This window comes from Stegastes partitus, unplaced genomic scaffold (assembly GCF_000690725.1).
Source record: "Stegastes partitus isolate 25-593 unplaced genomic scaffold, Stegastes_partitus-1.0.2 Scaffold290, whole genome shotgun sequence".
NCBI classification, from domain to species: Eukaryota; Metazoa; Chordata; class Actinopteri; family Pomacentridae; genus Stegastes; species Stegastes partitus.
Window position 1 is genome coordinate 555,987 of NW_007578021.1, and position 17,003 is coordinate 572,989.

Sequence of the window (17,003 nt, forward strand, 5' to 3'; positions counted from 1 at the left end):
CCTTTAAAAGTTAAAATAGGATGTATTTTTAAAATGTTTTGAAGATTGTAAAAACATGATTGTGCCCCATACAAAATAAAACAAGCATAATTTTAATTTTGTTTTTGTGGATTGTAGTTAGCCATTTGGATTAATCGGTCGATAGAAAAATAGACGTTAGTAGCAGCTCCAAACTAACTAAAGCTGATTGAGAGATTTTGTTTTCTTTACATTATTTTGTTTTGGCAGCTAAAAGGGCTGTTAAAATAGCTCAAAATGTGGAATAATATATATATATGTATTTTCAAAAAATATGTCTTAACAATTTAAAAATAGCATTAAAAACATTAGGAACTGGCTTGTACTTTTTTTCCCAAACAAACGTGCGTTTTGTGGACGAAAATTAGCCGTTTAGAATAATCGATTAATCTGTTAAAAAGTCGATGAATCGATTAACCGGCAGAGCTCTGAATTACCGCACATGTGCTAAGTCCCGCCCCTAATGTCCCTCCTTACCTGTCAGTCAAGCCTTGGTCCCGCCCCCTCGCTGCCTGCCTGTCAGTCACCACTCGGCCCCGCCCCTCTGCTGCCTGCACGTCGTGTTCAGGAAAAAAAAAAAAAAAAAAAAACAGCAGCAGCGGCCGTTGGGGAAGAGAGTAAATAGAGAGAGAAGCCTCAAGATGGCTGACTCGCAGGGCTCTGTTCACCTCCCCGGAGCTGCTGCTGCTGCTCCAGCCTCCGTCAAAAGCGCGCTCGGCAAGCCGACCGAGGCGAAGGCAGCGCCGGACAACCGCTCCCAGTCTTCCCGGGATTTCAACCAGTCGCCGCCGCCCAAGAAGGTCCGAGTCGAGGAGACGAGCGTTAAACCCAAGAAACTCAGCAGGGAAGGAGGAGTGGGAGGCAACGGTAGCGGCAAAGAGAAACTCCAGCAGCAGCAGCAGCAGCAGCAGCCCGCGAAGCAGCAGAGTTATGGCAGCAGCAGCAGCAGCGCGGGTTTGTGGAGCTTCAGCCCGGTTAAGACAAACAGCAGCGGCGGCGGCGGCGGCAGCACCAGCACCAACCCCCCGGTGCCTGCTACCGGTGGATCCCAGCCGCACAAAGTCTTCAAACAGAGCGATTTCTTCCTCCACAAAGCGCCTTCTTCCTCCAAACTCAAGAAACCGAGTAAAGATAAACAGCGGGAAAAAGAGAAGGAGAAGGGGAAAGGCGGCGGGGAGGAGAAAAAGAAACATAAACTATTGCTGACCTCCGGACCCGGGAGTACCGCCAGCAGCAACAACAACGTTATCAGCAGGTTTAACAACGTTTCTGCGGTGAAGAGAGAAAATGGAGAGGTCACGTTGCCACCCAAAGGTAGGCCATTGTGGTGTTTTTTGTCCTTATTTAAATGTTGGTTTAAACTTTGAGTGGGGTTCATTAAAGGTAAACTGGAGTTCTGCCCTTTTATAGTTGCTCGGCTCGTGGTGGATTTCAGCCGCTCGGGACGCGAACATGTGCGGTTGTCCGTCCGATTCGTCCCCTTTTCGGACGAGCTACTGTTCAAAATTCGCTCCTTAGCGTTGAGGAAAACACTCTCATGTTTTTTTAATCGTTTTTACTTCACCGGGGGAGCAGTTTAGATCGAGTTTGGAGGTTGTGAAGCCCGGTTTGCTGGGTGTTTCAGTGGGGATGGACATGGCTGCCAGCGTCCGTCGCCTGTTTCACCCGCTCGTGAACCCTCGAGCTCCACAAGAGCGGGGCAGCAGTCGCGCGACCTGGCAGTTTAGATCGTAACCAGCTGCTCTCGTGCTGCGGCGGAATTGTTACGTCGTTACGTCGCGTCGACTGAATATAAAAGCACTTTAATTCACACAACAGCAACGCAGCAGCTTGACGAGGATGTTTTACAAATGAGAACTAAACAGAATGCACTCTGGAAAATCAGCGAAACAATTTAAGTCAATTCCACGTAAATCTGTGCTGTCCTTTCTTGTGTAGATTATTTTTATTTTCTTTAGAGCTGCGTGGGTATTGGAAAACTACACGCTGCTGTCATAACAATATGACAGCCGCCCGCCATTATAGGGTAAGTGTTGTTTTGGTCGAGCACCACGCCCCCCTCTGTAACCCCAGGCTGTATGGGAGACGGAGCTCCGCGGCTTGTTGATGATGCTGCATCAGCTGCACATGCAGAGAATGCTGTGTTCATTCAGCCACCTCGACGTTAATTCAGTTTAAATCATGGACGAACTGTGGGCTGAATGAGTGTTTTGTAAACCACGCCAAAGTAGGATGTTTGGTTTGTTTTCACAAGCCTACAAAACAAGTAGATTTTGTTGTTTACGTAAACATCCCAAAAACAAACAAATGCTTCGTGTATTTTGCATCTTTCACATCATGATCATCATGTATTTTATTGTGCATCATACACAAGTTTTCATGCAATTTGGGCCAGTGCTCAATAAATAGCTTTTCAGTCATTTACGTCATCACAAACAGTGTTGGGGTTTACTGTTAGGTGTGTAGTTTTGATTTATTATTAGTAGAGAAAATGTTATCATTGATAATTCAGAGTGCTCCGTTACCTGTATACCAGGTGATCAATGCAGTCTTGCTTAAGGTTTGGGGCTCATTTTCCATAGGCCAAAACAACAAAGATTACTGTAGATGTGAGTAGATGTGACATAATAGTGTACACACTAACATCACAACAAACCAGTGCTCTTGTGTATTTTGCATCTTTCACATTGATTATCATATTTAAATTGCACATCAAACACAACCTAATGCAATCAGGGTTAGTGAGCAATCAACACTTTTTTTAAGTCATTTGCTTTATTAACAAACGCAGCTCCTGTATGGATTTGCACTTATTTAGGTCAGTGATTAGCAATGAAACGTCCAAGTGGTTTTGATATATTATTACTGAGGAGAAAGCTGATTTGTCATTGATAACTCACAGTTCTTCGTTATGTATTTACCCTGTGTTACATGTAGTCTTACATATGATTTTTCACAAACCTACAAAACACATATTACAGATACAAGTAGATCTTTCTATTGTACACACAAACATCACATAACCAACAAAATGCATTTTGCATCTTTCACACAGACAAACATGTTTAAATTTCACATCAAACACAGCTTATAATGCAATTAAGGGCTTGTGTTGAAGTTATTAATTTATTAACTAATTCAACGAGTGTGATTATAATTTAATCGCTGATCAAGCAAACATGACAAACATACACTGATACACTGGATCCAGCTACTGAAATGTGAGGATTTACTATGTCAGTATAAATTAAGTGTCTTTCCGTTTGGGACAGGTGTTTCGACAGTATGCATTTCCCCAATTCACTTTGTTGTAGACCAAAAAAAAAAATCTAAATAATAATCAACACAATAATTGCTAATGAAAATATTCATTACATTGCTGCTTAAGTAATATGTAATTAATCAAGTATTCTCATCCATCAATATGAACCATAATCATTCATTTTCTTTCTCATACGGACTGTGCCTTTGCTTTAAGTGCTTTTCTTCATTATCTTTACAAATAACAGTTTATTAGCAGCAACAGATGCACATGCAGAAAATACTGTATTGATGCAGCCACCACAACATTAATTTAATTTACTACCAAAAATTATTTGATTGCTGTGTTGTCCAGGTTGTCACATTATTTTTTTCACATTAGTTATTTAATTGGAAGAAATCATAATATAATAATTATTATTATTTTAATGATTATATATTTTTGGCTGATTGAATCCCAACCATGAAGCCACTAATTTATCTACTCTTATTGCTTCATAAATGGACCGTGTGTGCTTTATTTAGTCGCTGTGGGGTATTTTTGTCCCTGCACTTTATTATCTTCACACCAAAACAGGGCTGCAACAATTAATCAACTAGTTATCAACTGTGAAATGTATCGCCAACAATTGCGATAATCGATTAATGGGTTTAAAAATTAAAATTCTCTGATCCCAGCTTCTTATGTGTTTTCTGCATTCTGTCCTCCTCTATGGCAGTGACCTGAATATCCTAATATAGGTTGTGAACAAAACAAGACATATGAAAACCTCATCCTGGCCTTCGGAAAACACTGATTGACATTTTTCGCCGTTTTCCCATGTTTTTTAGGCCAAACAACTCATCGTTTGATTGAGAAAATTATCAAGAGATTAATCAGCAATGACCATTAGCATATTGGAATCCTACACCAAAGCAGTGTCTCAGAATCCTTATGTACATTTGTGCTTGCCAGTGTGTTCATGTTGTTTGTGTGTTATTGTTTAGACATTAGCGAAAGGACCGGCTGTGCACATGCAGAGTGTATGTGAATGCATGATGTCACCCGTTTCCAGTTGGGTAGTTTAGGAGGTCATGGCATAGTCTGAACAGCCACCGCAGTCAATTAGGATACCAGAACTAGACGTGTTTTTGGCCTGTAGCCCTAAAACACTATCAGGAAACACAGTCTTGTAAACAGGCTGTGTTGTATGTCACTTTTATTTTGTTCAAGTTGATAGGCGGCAGGCAGTGCTTTAAAGGGATTTCAGGACAGATAAAAGCTGGTGTTGCTCATTACACAAAACGGCATGTTATCTGCATTAAAAACATGTTAAATTATGGGGGTTTTTTTTAGCTCAGCAATGGATACATTTTTCTTATGCAATTATTACACTAAAAGTCAATTAGTGTAGCTTTTGATCTTAGTACATTTTAAAGTGTTCATGCTGTACGTTTGGTTCTTCTGAGTATTTTTAAAAACACTTTTGCTGTGCTCGTATTTAGGTTGCAGCATTTTCATCAGAGGACCTGACTGGCAAAATTTAGATGCAGCCGTTACTAATGATAACTAATGCCACTGCTGCAATAGTTTCACCGAGGCACACTTGAGTGTAGCGCTGGACCTCTAATTGCCTTAGTGAGCTGCTCAATGGCCAGCAGTAGGAGACTGTAATTATATTGAGTAGCTTCAAATGTGAAGAAAGGCAAGTACATGAAAATGGAGCACAAAAAAAACCCCACATTAATCCTAAACAAAATGTTTCAAGGATTAAAACTGACAAATTGACAGACTGCTGTTCTACAGAAGGACACGAGTTTGATACCCAGTGCTGGAAAGTGTCCTTGAGCCTGGGACTGAATCTCTGTCAGCTCCAGGAGTGCTGCTCTTAAGCCGAATTGTGCTCTGACCTTCCTGCAGGGAAAGAATTTTCCTACAGGGATCCAAAGAGTATCACATCATCACAGTAATATTATTAGTGGCGGGGTTGCTGTTGGAGCGAGGCTGAAGGCAAGTGCCAGGGAGCAGTGACTGCTGATTACATCTGGTGCTGAAATAGGAGACAGGAGTCTGTGCAACAAACAAGTGCATCGAGATGAGGAAACCTTTAAAAAGTGGAGACATATAGTTTAAAAAAAAAAACATAGGCGTAATAGCGTAAAATAGATTTGAGCTTGTGTTTAGGGTGTAGTTATTAATTCAGCTGTGTGACCTGTTGTTGACACCCAGACTATTTACATACAGTCTGATATTATAATTATAACCAAATGCAGGGCTCCAAATACATTTAGCTTTAAACGTCTTAAACGGATTATCTTACTTACATTTAAATTGAGCAGACATCTAAGTAAACATAGCAGGAATACTTGCAAATGTTTAAATAACTCCTTTAATGTAAAGGCCTTGCTCTCACCACTCGGGACGTTTTGATCTGACACATAAGTTACAGATTAACACTAGTTGCGCTTTACAAAGGGTAATATGGCAACTGGTATTTTTTTGTTTGTCTTTTGGTTGCTGCATTCAACCTGTTTGTGTTTCTATCTTATGTTAAAAGCAACAGAGCTGTCATGAACCACATCATTAGTTTATTTGTGTCAATGTAAATGTACCATGAGACTGCACATCTGTGGCCGATAACATTAAGGAGAAAATGAAGCCTAAATGTCCTCAGCACCCGATTAAGTTGCCTTGGGTATTTGTTCCCTCCTAAAAATTACAAGATACTTAAGTCTGCATGTGTGGTATTAATTCAGTAGGGTGACAAAGATTGTATGAATCTTCCTGCTAAATCATTTGGCTTGGCGAAGCTTGGATTTGCCACACCAGCAGGGGTGGACTGACCATCTGGAGTAGCAGGATTTTCCTGAAATGTGGGAGTACCTGTAGCCCTACTGTGAGTCCAACTGTACGGATCCAAATTGATGTGAAAATATTTTTTGGCTTTTTGGTTGTCCTTTGATTATACGGCTAGCCTCGCAGATGGTGTGTGTCTTTCCTTTACGTTCAGCTTCAGTTCGACATACATGCTCAGATGCTGAATGCAGACTGATAGTCGAAGCAGAATTCTCATTACAGGATGTTTTGCACTGATGTGTTTTCACCCTGTATCTCCTTAAACATGTGCAAGACCCGGATTGCCCTTTACTTCTTTTTTTTTTTTCATCCCAGTTTTCCGCAGGTTGCCACAGTGTGTTAGTTTACTGCAGAAATTATGCGCTTGTTAGTGTCCAGCATTTTTCACATGAAATTGCTCCTCAAACTGTGATGTTCACAGTGGTGAGCTCCCTGTGTCTCATCTGTGAAGCCTTCAGATTCTCCCACAAAAACAAAATTTGCATAATTATCTACATAAGAGAATTCCATGGAAAGATGGAGGAGATTGAAAGAAACAGTCGGTGACTATTCAGATACGGAGAACAAAGAAATGAATTAAATAGATGTTATGTAAATCATGTGAAAGCCTTTGAAACCTTTGCATGATTAACACTGAGGTTTGTCACTTTATTGCAATCCTGTCATACATTGTCGAGGTTATCCGGTTGAGGGCCACAGGGTGCTGGAGCATATCCCAGTACGCTTTTTGGCAAGAGGCAGGGAACACCTCGGACAAGCCGGCCGTCTTCTATTCCTAACACCGAGTCAAAGCTGGCAGTGCAGCAATGTTTAACACTGTGCTGCCTCGGGTTAACAAGTTAAAACACAGAATAAAGGTAATTTCAAGGGCAAACAATCGGAGAAACTTGGCTTTCAGTTGCAATTTACATAAAGAAAACAAACATCAAAATGTGGATACCCCATTGATTTTCAGAATTTTTGATTCTCCTTCACAGCTCTGAAAAGTTAGATACCAGTGAGTAGTTGTGCAGTTGAAGTTTACAAACTGCCTACCTCTAGCCCTCTATCTTTCAAAGTGTTATCTCTGCTTTGATCATCCAAACTGAAAACCACCTGCTGTGTTCCCCTTCAAAACCGACTGCCGCAAGAAAGCCAGAAAACAAAGTGAAGTGAAGGGAAAAAAAATGGATCCCATTCATTTCTGGTTCATTTAAACTTCTACTCTGCTGCACTTTTGACCTGACAATATCAACTTTATTTTACATTTTAATGACTCACCACTTTGAACGTTTGCCTCCCCTCTACAAGTCATCAGATAGTCTGTCAAACTGCAGAGTCATTGTACGAGCCGGTTTTCATCTTTGTGGTTCTCATGAAGTTCAAAAGAAAACTTCCCTTTATTTTAAGGGCAAGACCCTCTTCTCAAGCTGTGCTAAGTCAGCATGTTCTCCAGCGTGTAAGGCCAGGTCAGCCACCTGGGCTAATTTATCGTCCATTGCCTCTAAATTTAAGATTTATGAATGTTACCGCTCTGGCGTGCTCTGACATGTTTTTATAAATCTGGCACTAGATCTGAGTGAGTCGTCCTTTGTAGGCTGCTGCCCGTGGAGCTAAATTGATGTTTTGAAACGTGCAGGGTTTTTTTTCTTCACCATGCAGCTTACAGTGTCTAGTAATTTAGCAGCATTCATTTTGCATAGTTTTTAAAACGGTTTCTTAGCATTCCTCCTATCAAGTACAAGTTATGAGGAGCACGACTACCTGCATGTTAAGTAATAAAGGGAAAATGCGCTAAAATCCAAAATAACGAGGTATTTATTTAAATATTATCATTGCAAAAGTGTATCAATGTCCCTCTAATTCTCCTTCAGCTCCTTTAAGCCTTTTTTTTAACTTTCAAAGCATTTTCTCCTTTGATCCTGCAAACAGCGAGTCCAGCCACGCTGTGCTCACTTTCCCACTCCCCACGTCCACAGGAGAGCGAACAGTCTGAAAACACAGCTTCCTTTTTAAAGACGGATCTGACCGAGTTCAAAGATTAAAGTTCTTTGGCAAGGAAAAGAGAGAAAGAAACCGCAAAATAGCTACTATGGAGAAAAAAAAATAAAAGAGTTTTTTTTTTTTTTTCATTGTGCGAAAATGAAAGGAAATAAAGAATCAAAGGAGGCGAGGAATAAAAGACTTGATAAAATGAAAGTTATTTTAAGAAAGGCGAGGGCTTCTTAGCTCAGCTGGAGGCGAGAGGTGTTGATTTATGTGTGTTTGTCAGTGTACACACACTTGGACATGCCTTGGCTTTTAGGAAGCACTCCAACAACTGAAGAGGTGTGTGATGGTGTGATATTTACATTTTAAACCAGTGCTCTCATCCACAGCGATTTGCAGTGAGTGTTGCATTTTGAGTGTGCTCCAATTCCTCAATCTGTAATACTCCCGCAACACGCAAATGTTTCTGTCAGACTGAGAAGTGCTGGAAGAGGAAATGTATGAGCTGAAAAGCAAGGACGGATTTGAGGAGTTTAAAAACCAGAGCGTTTTGACTATTGTAGAGGCAGAACACGGGAGAGGGGTAAGTTTGTGGGAGAAGACGTGAGGCGTGTTTTAATGAAATGCAGCTTTAAGGTTTTGAGTGAAGTTGCAGTAACTGGTGCAGCCTGAAAAGGAAATTAAAGGTCATTACAGTGCTAAAACAATATAAGAGCAGAAGCTTGATGGAGAGATGACATTTTGTGCAGGAGACGGAAAAAAAAAAAACCTAACCGTTTTTTGAAAATCAACAACAAGGGGGTAGCCGAGGTGAAGTACCTGGCAAGAGCACAGTGAAGGGGTTAAAGAAGCCAATCAAAGTGAATGAGTGTGCTCAAACGTGTGCACGTGTGTTAATCCGAGCTCTCGTGTCAATGTGTTTCTGCCATCAAGACCTGAAAGCATCCTCTCTGCTTCCACAGAGCACTCCACCAAGGACAAGGCGAAGGAGAGGGAGCGAGAGGAGAGGGAGAAGAAGAAGGTCAAAGAACGAGAGCGAGAAAAGGAGAAGAAGAAGCACAAAGTGATGAATGAGATCAAGAGGGAGAACGGAGAAGTCAAGCAGCCGATTAAAGGTTTGTGAAAACACTCCAACGTGCATACTGAGTGAGTTTAATAGGGGTGAGACAATTATTTCCACTACTGGTTAAACTGGTGATTGGTGAAAGTTGCACATTATAGCAGAGAGGACATATACAATACCACAGCAGTTACAGTGTTTTAATTAAAAGGAGATTGGGTGACTGCTGTGGCTGTTATTAACTAATCTGATTATTTAGTTGGGTTTTCTCTAAAGACAGCAGTTAATCATTTGGTTTAGTAAAAATCAATAAATATAAAACTGTCTTTAGATAATGCTACGACTGTTAATGTTCTGTAGAGTATCACTAACAAGCCAGTACACATCTGATATTGGATGCAGCTCATGTTAGAAACACATGCGAGTGAAATGCATCAAACGTTCCACACTGAGTTGCACTTAGAGTCCTAAATTATGTTTTCGCATACGTAAGTGCACCCTATTGGACGTCGGTATGTATTTCAAGTCAGTGGAGGCACACTAGAAAGCTGCTGCTAAGGTAACCAAATATGACCCACTTCCACAGGGTGCTGTACAGTAAATCATCATTATGTTTGCAAGGCAGCTGTACACAGCGTACACAAAACACAACACCGCAGTAGACATAAAAGCCCAATATAGCACAGTATCTGTGCGGTGGTGGGAAACACCATTAGTGTGCCAGTGGCTGTAGCTGCTTTATGTTTTTCTTTGAGAACTTGATCCCTGGCATTAGGGTGACCTCTGCACCGTGCTGCCCCTCACATGGAAGAAGTGGTGCTTGTGGTTTATTTAGTCTGACCTTCTGACTCCGTGTGCACGCTGATTTTGAATCTTGTAGCGACGTTTGTAAAATTAAAAGCTAGACAGCGTAGGCTACCTATGTTTCTAGTGATCTCTGTCTTCCTACTCTTGTTACTGCCCAGTCTTCTTCTGCCTCTTTGTGTTTTTCTTGTCCTCTTGTGTCTTTATCTTCCTTCTGTCTGCCTGCTGTTGGTCTCACGTCAAGTCAGCAAAGTATTTTTAGCATCATCTCCCTAAAATGTATATTTGAGTATTAGGAAAAAGAATTGTACATTGCGTGGAGATGATGGAAAATTGACAGAAATGTACAGATTTCAAACTTGGATTATGTTGTTTTTTTCTTACAAAACTGAATGTTACCCAGAATTAGTTAAACAGATCGTCCTGTTTTTACAGCTTGTTGCTATGCTGAATGTTTTTTAAAATAACTTGCCTCTTTTATTCGCTGTCAGGTTTTGGGATATCAGAGGGTTAAATTATTCATCAAGGATAAAAAGTTTGCTGGTCCCCGCAGTGGAAATTTAGGATTTAGAGATGTTTTTTATTTCTCAAAAAGTGCTTGCATTTGCGAGTACACGAATACATGCATAGTTGCATTCCTAAATGCACTAATTACATTTGTGCATGTTTCTTGTCTTGTGTTAGAGCCTGACTAACGTGATCATAAGAGAAAAAATGCAGCATGTAAAACATATATGGACTGTAACTACTGCCTGCATGACTGCCACCATTCAGTATGCACAAGTGCAGGTAGATACATGAAAAGCCAGTCGGTGTACTGCTGTAACCGCCTGACTCTAGTGTGTGCACACTTTGTGAATGCAGCAGCGACTTTTATTGTTAACCTTTAGACAGTAGTGAATTATTTGCAGAGCTTTGTGACTGTAATCTCCGCCTACCTCTGCGTGGGTAATCTGAGCTCAGCCATTTGTCAACAGCGGCTGTTTTCTTTTTGAGACTTTTTCAGACTGACACACACACACACACACAACTCAATGACATATACACAGATGCCAATTTTGCTTTCATTGATATGATTTGTTCAGCAGCTCCACTCAGACTGCGACTGTGTCTCATGCTGGTATGTCATGACCGCACTGTGACATTTCAAGGACTTAATAGTGCTTTAGCCACATACCATGACCAGTAGCTGCAGATGAAAATGACAAGAGAGACCATTTGGTGCACTATTTCAATCGCCTTGCTTTGTCTAAAACGGACACGCGCCCTCGCAGTGCTGGTTCGTCTTCTCATTTTGAGTGCAGAGTTAGAAAAAGACAGGACTTAAGAGAGACTGAGAGAATGTGTCGGAGCGTGTTAATCCTGCAGTCATCCTGTGACAGAGTTTGGTATTTAATCATGTGTGTTTGCGATAGTAGAGACACTGAATTTGATGGTGAGGTTCTGAGGCAGAGAGAAATGAGGAGGGGGGTCTTCCCACCAGAGAGATTGTTTTCAGTAATGGCGAGTGTGGCATTTAATCAGTGTATTAGTTGTAAATGTTGGGAGTGACAGAGACACAGGGAGGCAAAGTTAGAAATTTAATCAGTGAGAGAGTGTTAAGTTTACAATCGAAAAGGACGACAGAGAGAGAGGCAGTCAGTGGGAACATGTATAGGAAATCAATAAACGGCAAACGACTATTCTGACACTAAGGCTGCTTTACTAGCACTCAGACTGTTTGTTTGTGTGCGTGTGGGTGTGTGCGTTTCACCGGGGAATTTATTTGACCTTAAACTGATCATGACTGTCCAGCCAAGTGGCCCGCTCTTTACAAATGTGTTTGTGTGTACAAATAGAGGAGATAAGTTCCAGACTGTGCACATTTGCATAATATTTTTTTAAATGTGTAAAAAAAAATCATCAGAAGTGTGGACATAGAATTTATTTATTTATTTATTTTTAATAGGTATTTTCAGTGAGTGAACAGGTGGGGATTTACTGTCAGGAATCCTTCAACAGAACCAATTATAAGGGATATATCAAAACTGGCTGTTGCAGAATTGAATTGAATCAAACTCTAATTAGATTCAAATTGAGTCAAATGTGAATGTTTGTTGTGGGTTCTGGCAGGAAACTGTATTTCCACTGTGATATAATGTGGCATTCTACAGTGATAAACACCACAAAGCCTGACTGACACTGGATTTTCTAGGTCTGATAGTGACACAAATTCTGGTAGCAATATTTTGTACCCTATTTTCTAAAATCACAACATGAGCAAACACATTTGTGCAGAATGGGACATTTTACAGCTGAAAAATCAACTTTCTGACGGGTATTCTGTGTAATGATGGCAATTAGGTAGTCAGTTGGATTCTGGGCAGAAATAAAAGAACAGCTAAGACTCGTAAATTTAATGATTGTTGTTCTTTTGGAGAGCTGAAATGAAGTGTTTTCTTTAAACACAGATTTCAATCTGGCAAAAAAATCTTTCTGAAAATGTGCAATTAGGTAGTGGTGGCTCAGCGGTTAAGGCTTTGGGCTCCTGGTTTAACCTTATTTACTTCAGGGGCGCCGTAGTGTGGTTGACCCTGCACTGACCCCAGCTTCCTAACAAGCAGCGATATATAATTACTGGATTTTGTTGTACTCTGTGCAATGACAAAGTATAATCTTATCTCATTTCAACTGCAGATTCAGACATCTTTAAATTAATGAAGGGGGTCTCGCATACATGAGTAAACTCTTGCCAGTGTGTTTAAGTTTCAGCTTAACTTTGTGGAAAGTTGCCTTGCTAGAGTGCACATAAAGCAGCATAAGAAGTGTAAGGGATAATAGCCAACACAATGTATGATCCATGGTTGTGATAAATTACTCAGAAGGCTAAGTACCACTTGACACAAAGACGAGGGTAGCTCTGCTTTGCATTGAGCAGTTCTTTGCCCCAGTGGCATTTATCACAGTCATGCAATGTATAAACTCTGAGGTTATTTATCCCGCTTGTACCACAACTGCTTGCCAAGAAAATGCCCGTATGTAATCCAGTTTATAAAATACCAGTCATTGCCAGACTGCCAGTAGAATTAAGAAATTGTTCTTCTTGACTTACTCCGTAAAATAAGGGTATAAAAGTAATTGATTGACACATACCTGTTACTTGATTTCTTACTGCAAACATCACAAAATAAATTTTGTGAGCCTAGAATTTGTGTCGTTGGCACTGCGAGGCAACATGTAGCTCAATCTCGCATAGCCAGAACTACCTCCACAGTGCTGTGGCAGCGCTGGAAAGTGGTCACCTTCTTTTTTTAAATTCTGCTATAGATGGCTTGTTTGTATTCCTGTCAAACCATCACAACCGTCTTGGGGGTGCTAATCCCAAAATGCAGCAACGGCTCCCCTGCAAAATAGTGATGAGGGATTGAACCAAGCAGGGCGGCCGTTTTGACCGATCCAACTCTCCAGCAAAACTTACTCTTTTCAGTTTGTAGGATGCTGCTTGGAGGTTGTTGTTGTTTACACTTGCTTGACCTGAGGGTGTACTATGAGGCAGGATTAGTAGATAAGGCGAGGTATGTTGAGCATAAAGCCAAAGTTTTCAGTGTCACTAAGGTGACTCTTTTTTTTAACCAATTAGACCACCATGGTGTCTTATGCTGCAGAGCTAACCTGGTCAAGAGGTGGTTATTTTCAGAGTTTTGGATTTAAATTAGCTGTAAGAAACACCAGCCTTTCGTTAATTCTATTCAGTACAGATTCTCAGCTGAGGGACTATGTTGTATCTGCAAACCTGTTGAGCTGTAAGCCGTGCAGTTATGACAAGCTAATGTTGCTTTGCCACCGAAACCTACCACAGGCATTGTGTTGTTGATTCAAAAATGCATAAATATGTTTTTAATGCTTTTCCTGCTTTGCTGCCAAGTCTGTTTTACACTGCTGGTGCTGCAGCTAATAGAACACACATTATAAAATTGATTGGTCTGTTGGTATTTACCTCAGAGAACATTCAATCAATATCATTCATTTCGCTTTGATTTGGCTGAAAACTGAAGCGATTTCCATGTATCCATTCCTTCGTTGTGGGACAGCGTCACGCTCAAATGCACTCTTTGAGTATCATGTTTAAATGAACGAAGTTGGAATCTGAAGAGCTCTAATGTGAAGCTGTCATGTTGGGCTCTAAGCAGATGCATTAAGAATCCACTGAGTGCTATCATAAATTAACTGGCACGATTAACAAATTTTCACCATCATCTGCAGCAACAGTGCTTTTTGCTGTAATAAAATTTAATATTCCCTTATAGCTCTCAATTATTAAAACCCCTTGACTGAAGTAGGCGGCACAGGACCAGTCCAGTTGTGTGAAAGAAGAGTCAAATGACGAGTCAGGTGCCTCCCTTAGAGAGCCTGATGAGGAAAACCTGACAAGAAGGCCCATAAGCACCATCCTGATACCCGTTATCCACTGAGCTTTAGGTTGTGTCGAATTTGTTTATTTCTTTGACAAATTGTAATGTCTGCATTTGCACAACAGTGAAATGACATACTTAAAACCAGTTAATTCCAAATCTTATCACCAACCAAGGAATTGATCGCGTGTCACCAGTGTTCTCGTCTCAAGCTGTTCTGTGGGCTGATGAAGGTTGAGGTTTGGGAATAAATGTACGTGTGTGCGTGTGTGTCAGGAGAACTGGGGGAGGGGTGACTTATGGGTTAAAGAGCTTTTGGATTAGTAGCCTGGGTATTGTACTGCAAATACCTTCTCTCTCTCTCTCTGTCTGTTGCTCTCTTTTATAGTCTCTCTCTCTCTCTCTGCTGTTTTTCATTCTGTCTCATTGCTGCCTTATCTGGCATTGAACGTGTGTGGGGTACAAGTTAGACTGGAGCGGTGTGTTTGTGTGTGTGTGAGGGGATGTTTGAATAATGCTGAGGCAGCAACGCCTCTATCAGCGCGACTCACGTGTGCTCACCAGTATACAACAAATGTCTACGTGACCGCTTGTTTACACAACATCTGGGCAAGAACCAACCAGACATGTTTGCAAATTGCCGTGCCCCGACACGCACACACTCGCAGACAAACGCATACAGTAGCACTGTGCATAATTTTACATGTTCCACTTTGTCCTGCCCGAGGCGTTAAAGAGATGGACGTCCATGTACAGCATTATCTCTTTTAAGATATGCCACTGGAAAGCGCGTCTCCTGGCTTAGTCATATCTGCTTTTCTCGAGGGATTTCATTTCAGGCCTCTTCAATTTATATTATGTATACACCGCAGGAGATGCACACCATCTGGGAAAAGCAATGAGTCATCTGTCTACACTTACTTAAAATAGTTATGCTCATTATTTTCAGTTTTGTTATTTTTATAAGGGGAATTTAGCAGGTACCTGCTTGATTTGATTTAAAACACTGAAAAAAATAAAAGACTGGGAGGAAATTCATATAATTTTTTGCCTATTGTTACTTTTCCTTAACGTTTCATCATGCTGTAGAGCATAATCTGCACCTTTTTTCCAGTTTTGCCCACCTTATTTTACTGGAAACTTTTTCTGGGCTGCTGTCGCCATTATAAGAGGATCTCATTCACTTTGAGTAAGTGGGAAAAAAATGTTTTCTCACAGCCTGGAGGTGGGGAGGGGAGAGTCTTGATTTGTTGATCCATCACACTTCAGAAAACAGCCTTGATAGATTCTTACAAAGCTGCCTTGGAGCCTTTTCAAAATTACATTTTTTCATATTTTGTGTTGATGTTTTAAGAATGCCTTCTCCTGTAATAAAATGTTTTCCCCCTCTCTCTCTCTCTCTCTCGCTCTCTCTCTCTCTCTCTCCCCCTCTCTGTCACTTTGTCCAGATGAAAAAGAGAAAGCCAAGATCAACTTAGAAGAGCTGCAAATCAAAAAAGTGAAGAAGAAAAAGAAGAAGAAACACAAAGAGGGGGAGAAGCACAAGCGGGTGAAGATGTACCACCGCTCCTGCCAAACCGTTTGTGCCGGCCTGCTTCTCCTCCCTGGCTCCTCTTCTTCCCCCAACTCTTCTTCCTCCTCCACCGAATTGACAAACAACTCCTCCCTGTCTCCGTTTAAGTCCCCTCTACCAGTTTACCCGAACAACAAAACTCATCTCCTGCCCTCTTCGCCTACTCTTGCCTCCAAATCCCTCTTTAACTCCTCTCTCCAGAACTCTCTCAACTCTCCATCGTCCTGCACCAAGATGCCTGTCCCTCCTCCAGCCAAACACCACCCGCAGTGCACCTATCCTGGCATGGCGGGTCTGGAGTTTGCCCCGTACATTCACATAGAGAACCAGCCTAACGGAGGAGCCCTCGTGGCTCACGCCTACACCTCCCAGCTCTCCTCTCTCTCGGTGGACCAGAGGCAGAGATTCGCCCAGGAGTTTGTCACCTTGGCGTTCAGTGAGGACTCATCCCAGGTGCGGCATACATATTGATCAGATTGATTCACGAGTGTTGTGTTCAGTGCAGCTGCAGTAGAGCACCTGCTGCTGGAAGACGTAATTACTAGCCTTACGTCTGCCCTTGTTTTATGTAATAATTAGTCTAAAATACATAGTGTTCACATGATACCTGTAAAGCTGTTTACAGTTTCCTTATATGTATATATTAAAAAAAAAAAATCAAACAAACATCAGCCATATCTAAATTGCTGTCCTGACTGTGTTTTGCAGGCTGCTCATTATGTCATGGGAATTATCCACGGAGAAGCCAGCTACCTACCGGACTTCTTGGATTACTTCTCAACCAAGTTCCCGTCAGCTCCTGTCAAAATGGAAATACTCGGAAAGAAGGACATAGAAACCACCACTATGGTTAATTTCTACTCTCAGGTCAGTCAGACACAAACAAAGGGGAGCATTCATTTGACAGAAAATGTATGTGTGACGTGGGTGGGACATTAGTGGAACAGATGTACACAATTCTGCAACTATGCTGACCAAAAATACTCATCGGAACAGATTTCGCCTTTGCTTTTTCATTTCTGGAGTTGTAGAGCCAGAGAGCACAGAGCAGATGGTGAGCTATCAGACATGAAAAATCAAAAAAAAAAAAAA

General features: G+C 41.2%; 1 protein-coding gene across 1 annotated transcript in view; it reads left to right on the forward strand.

Moving 5' to 3' along the window:
• Positions 1-659: 659 nt before the first annotated feature.
• Positions 660-17,003, forward strand: part of LOC103358120 (round spermatid basic protein 1-like) — a 36,878-nt gene continuing 20,534 nt past the window's right edge. Inside the window, exons 1-4 of the mRNA XM_008282955.1 lie at positions 660-1,332; positions 9,046-9,198; positions 15,787-16,364; positions 16,620-16,778. Coding sequence (XP_008281177.1) covers positions 660-1,332; positions 9,046-9,198; positions 15,787-16,364; positions 16,620-16,778 — 1,563 coding nt within the window. The remainder of the gene's footprint in view (positions 1,333-9,045; positions 9,199-15,786; positions 16,365-16,619; positions 16,779-17,003) is intronic.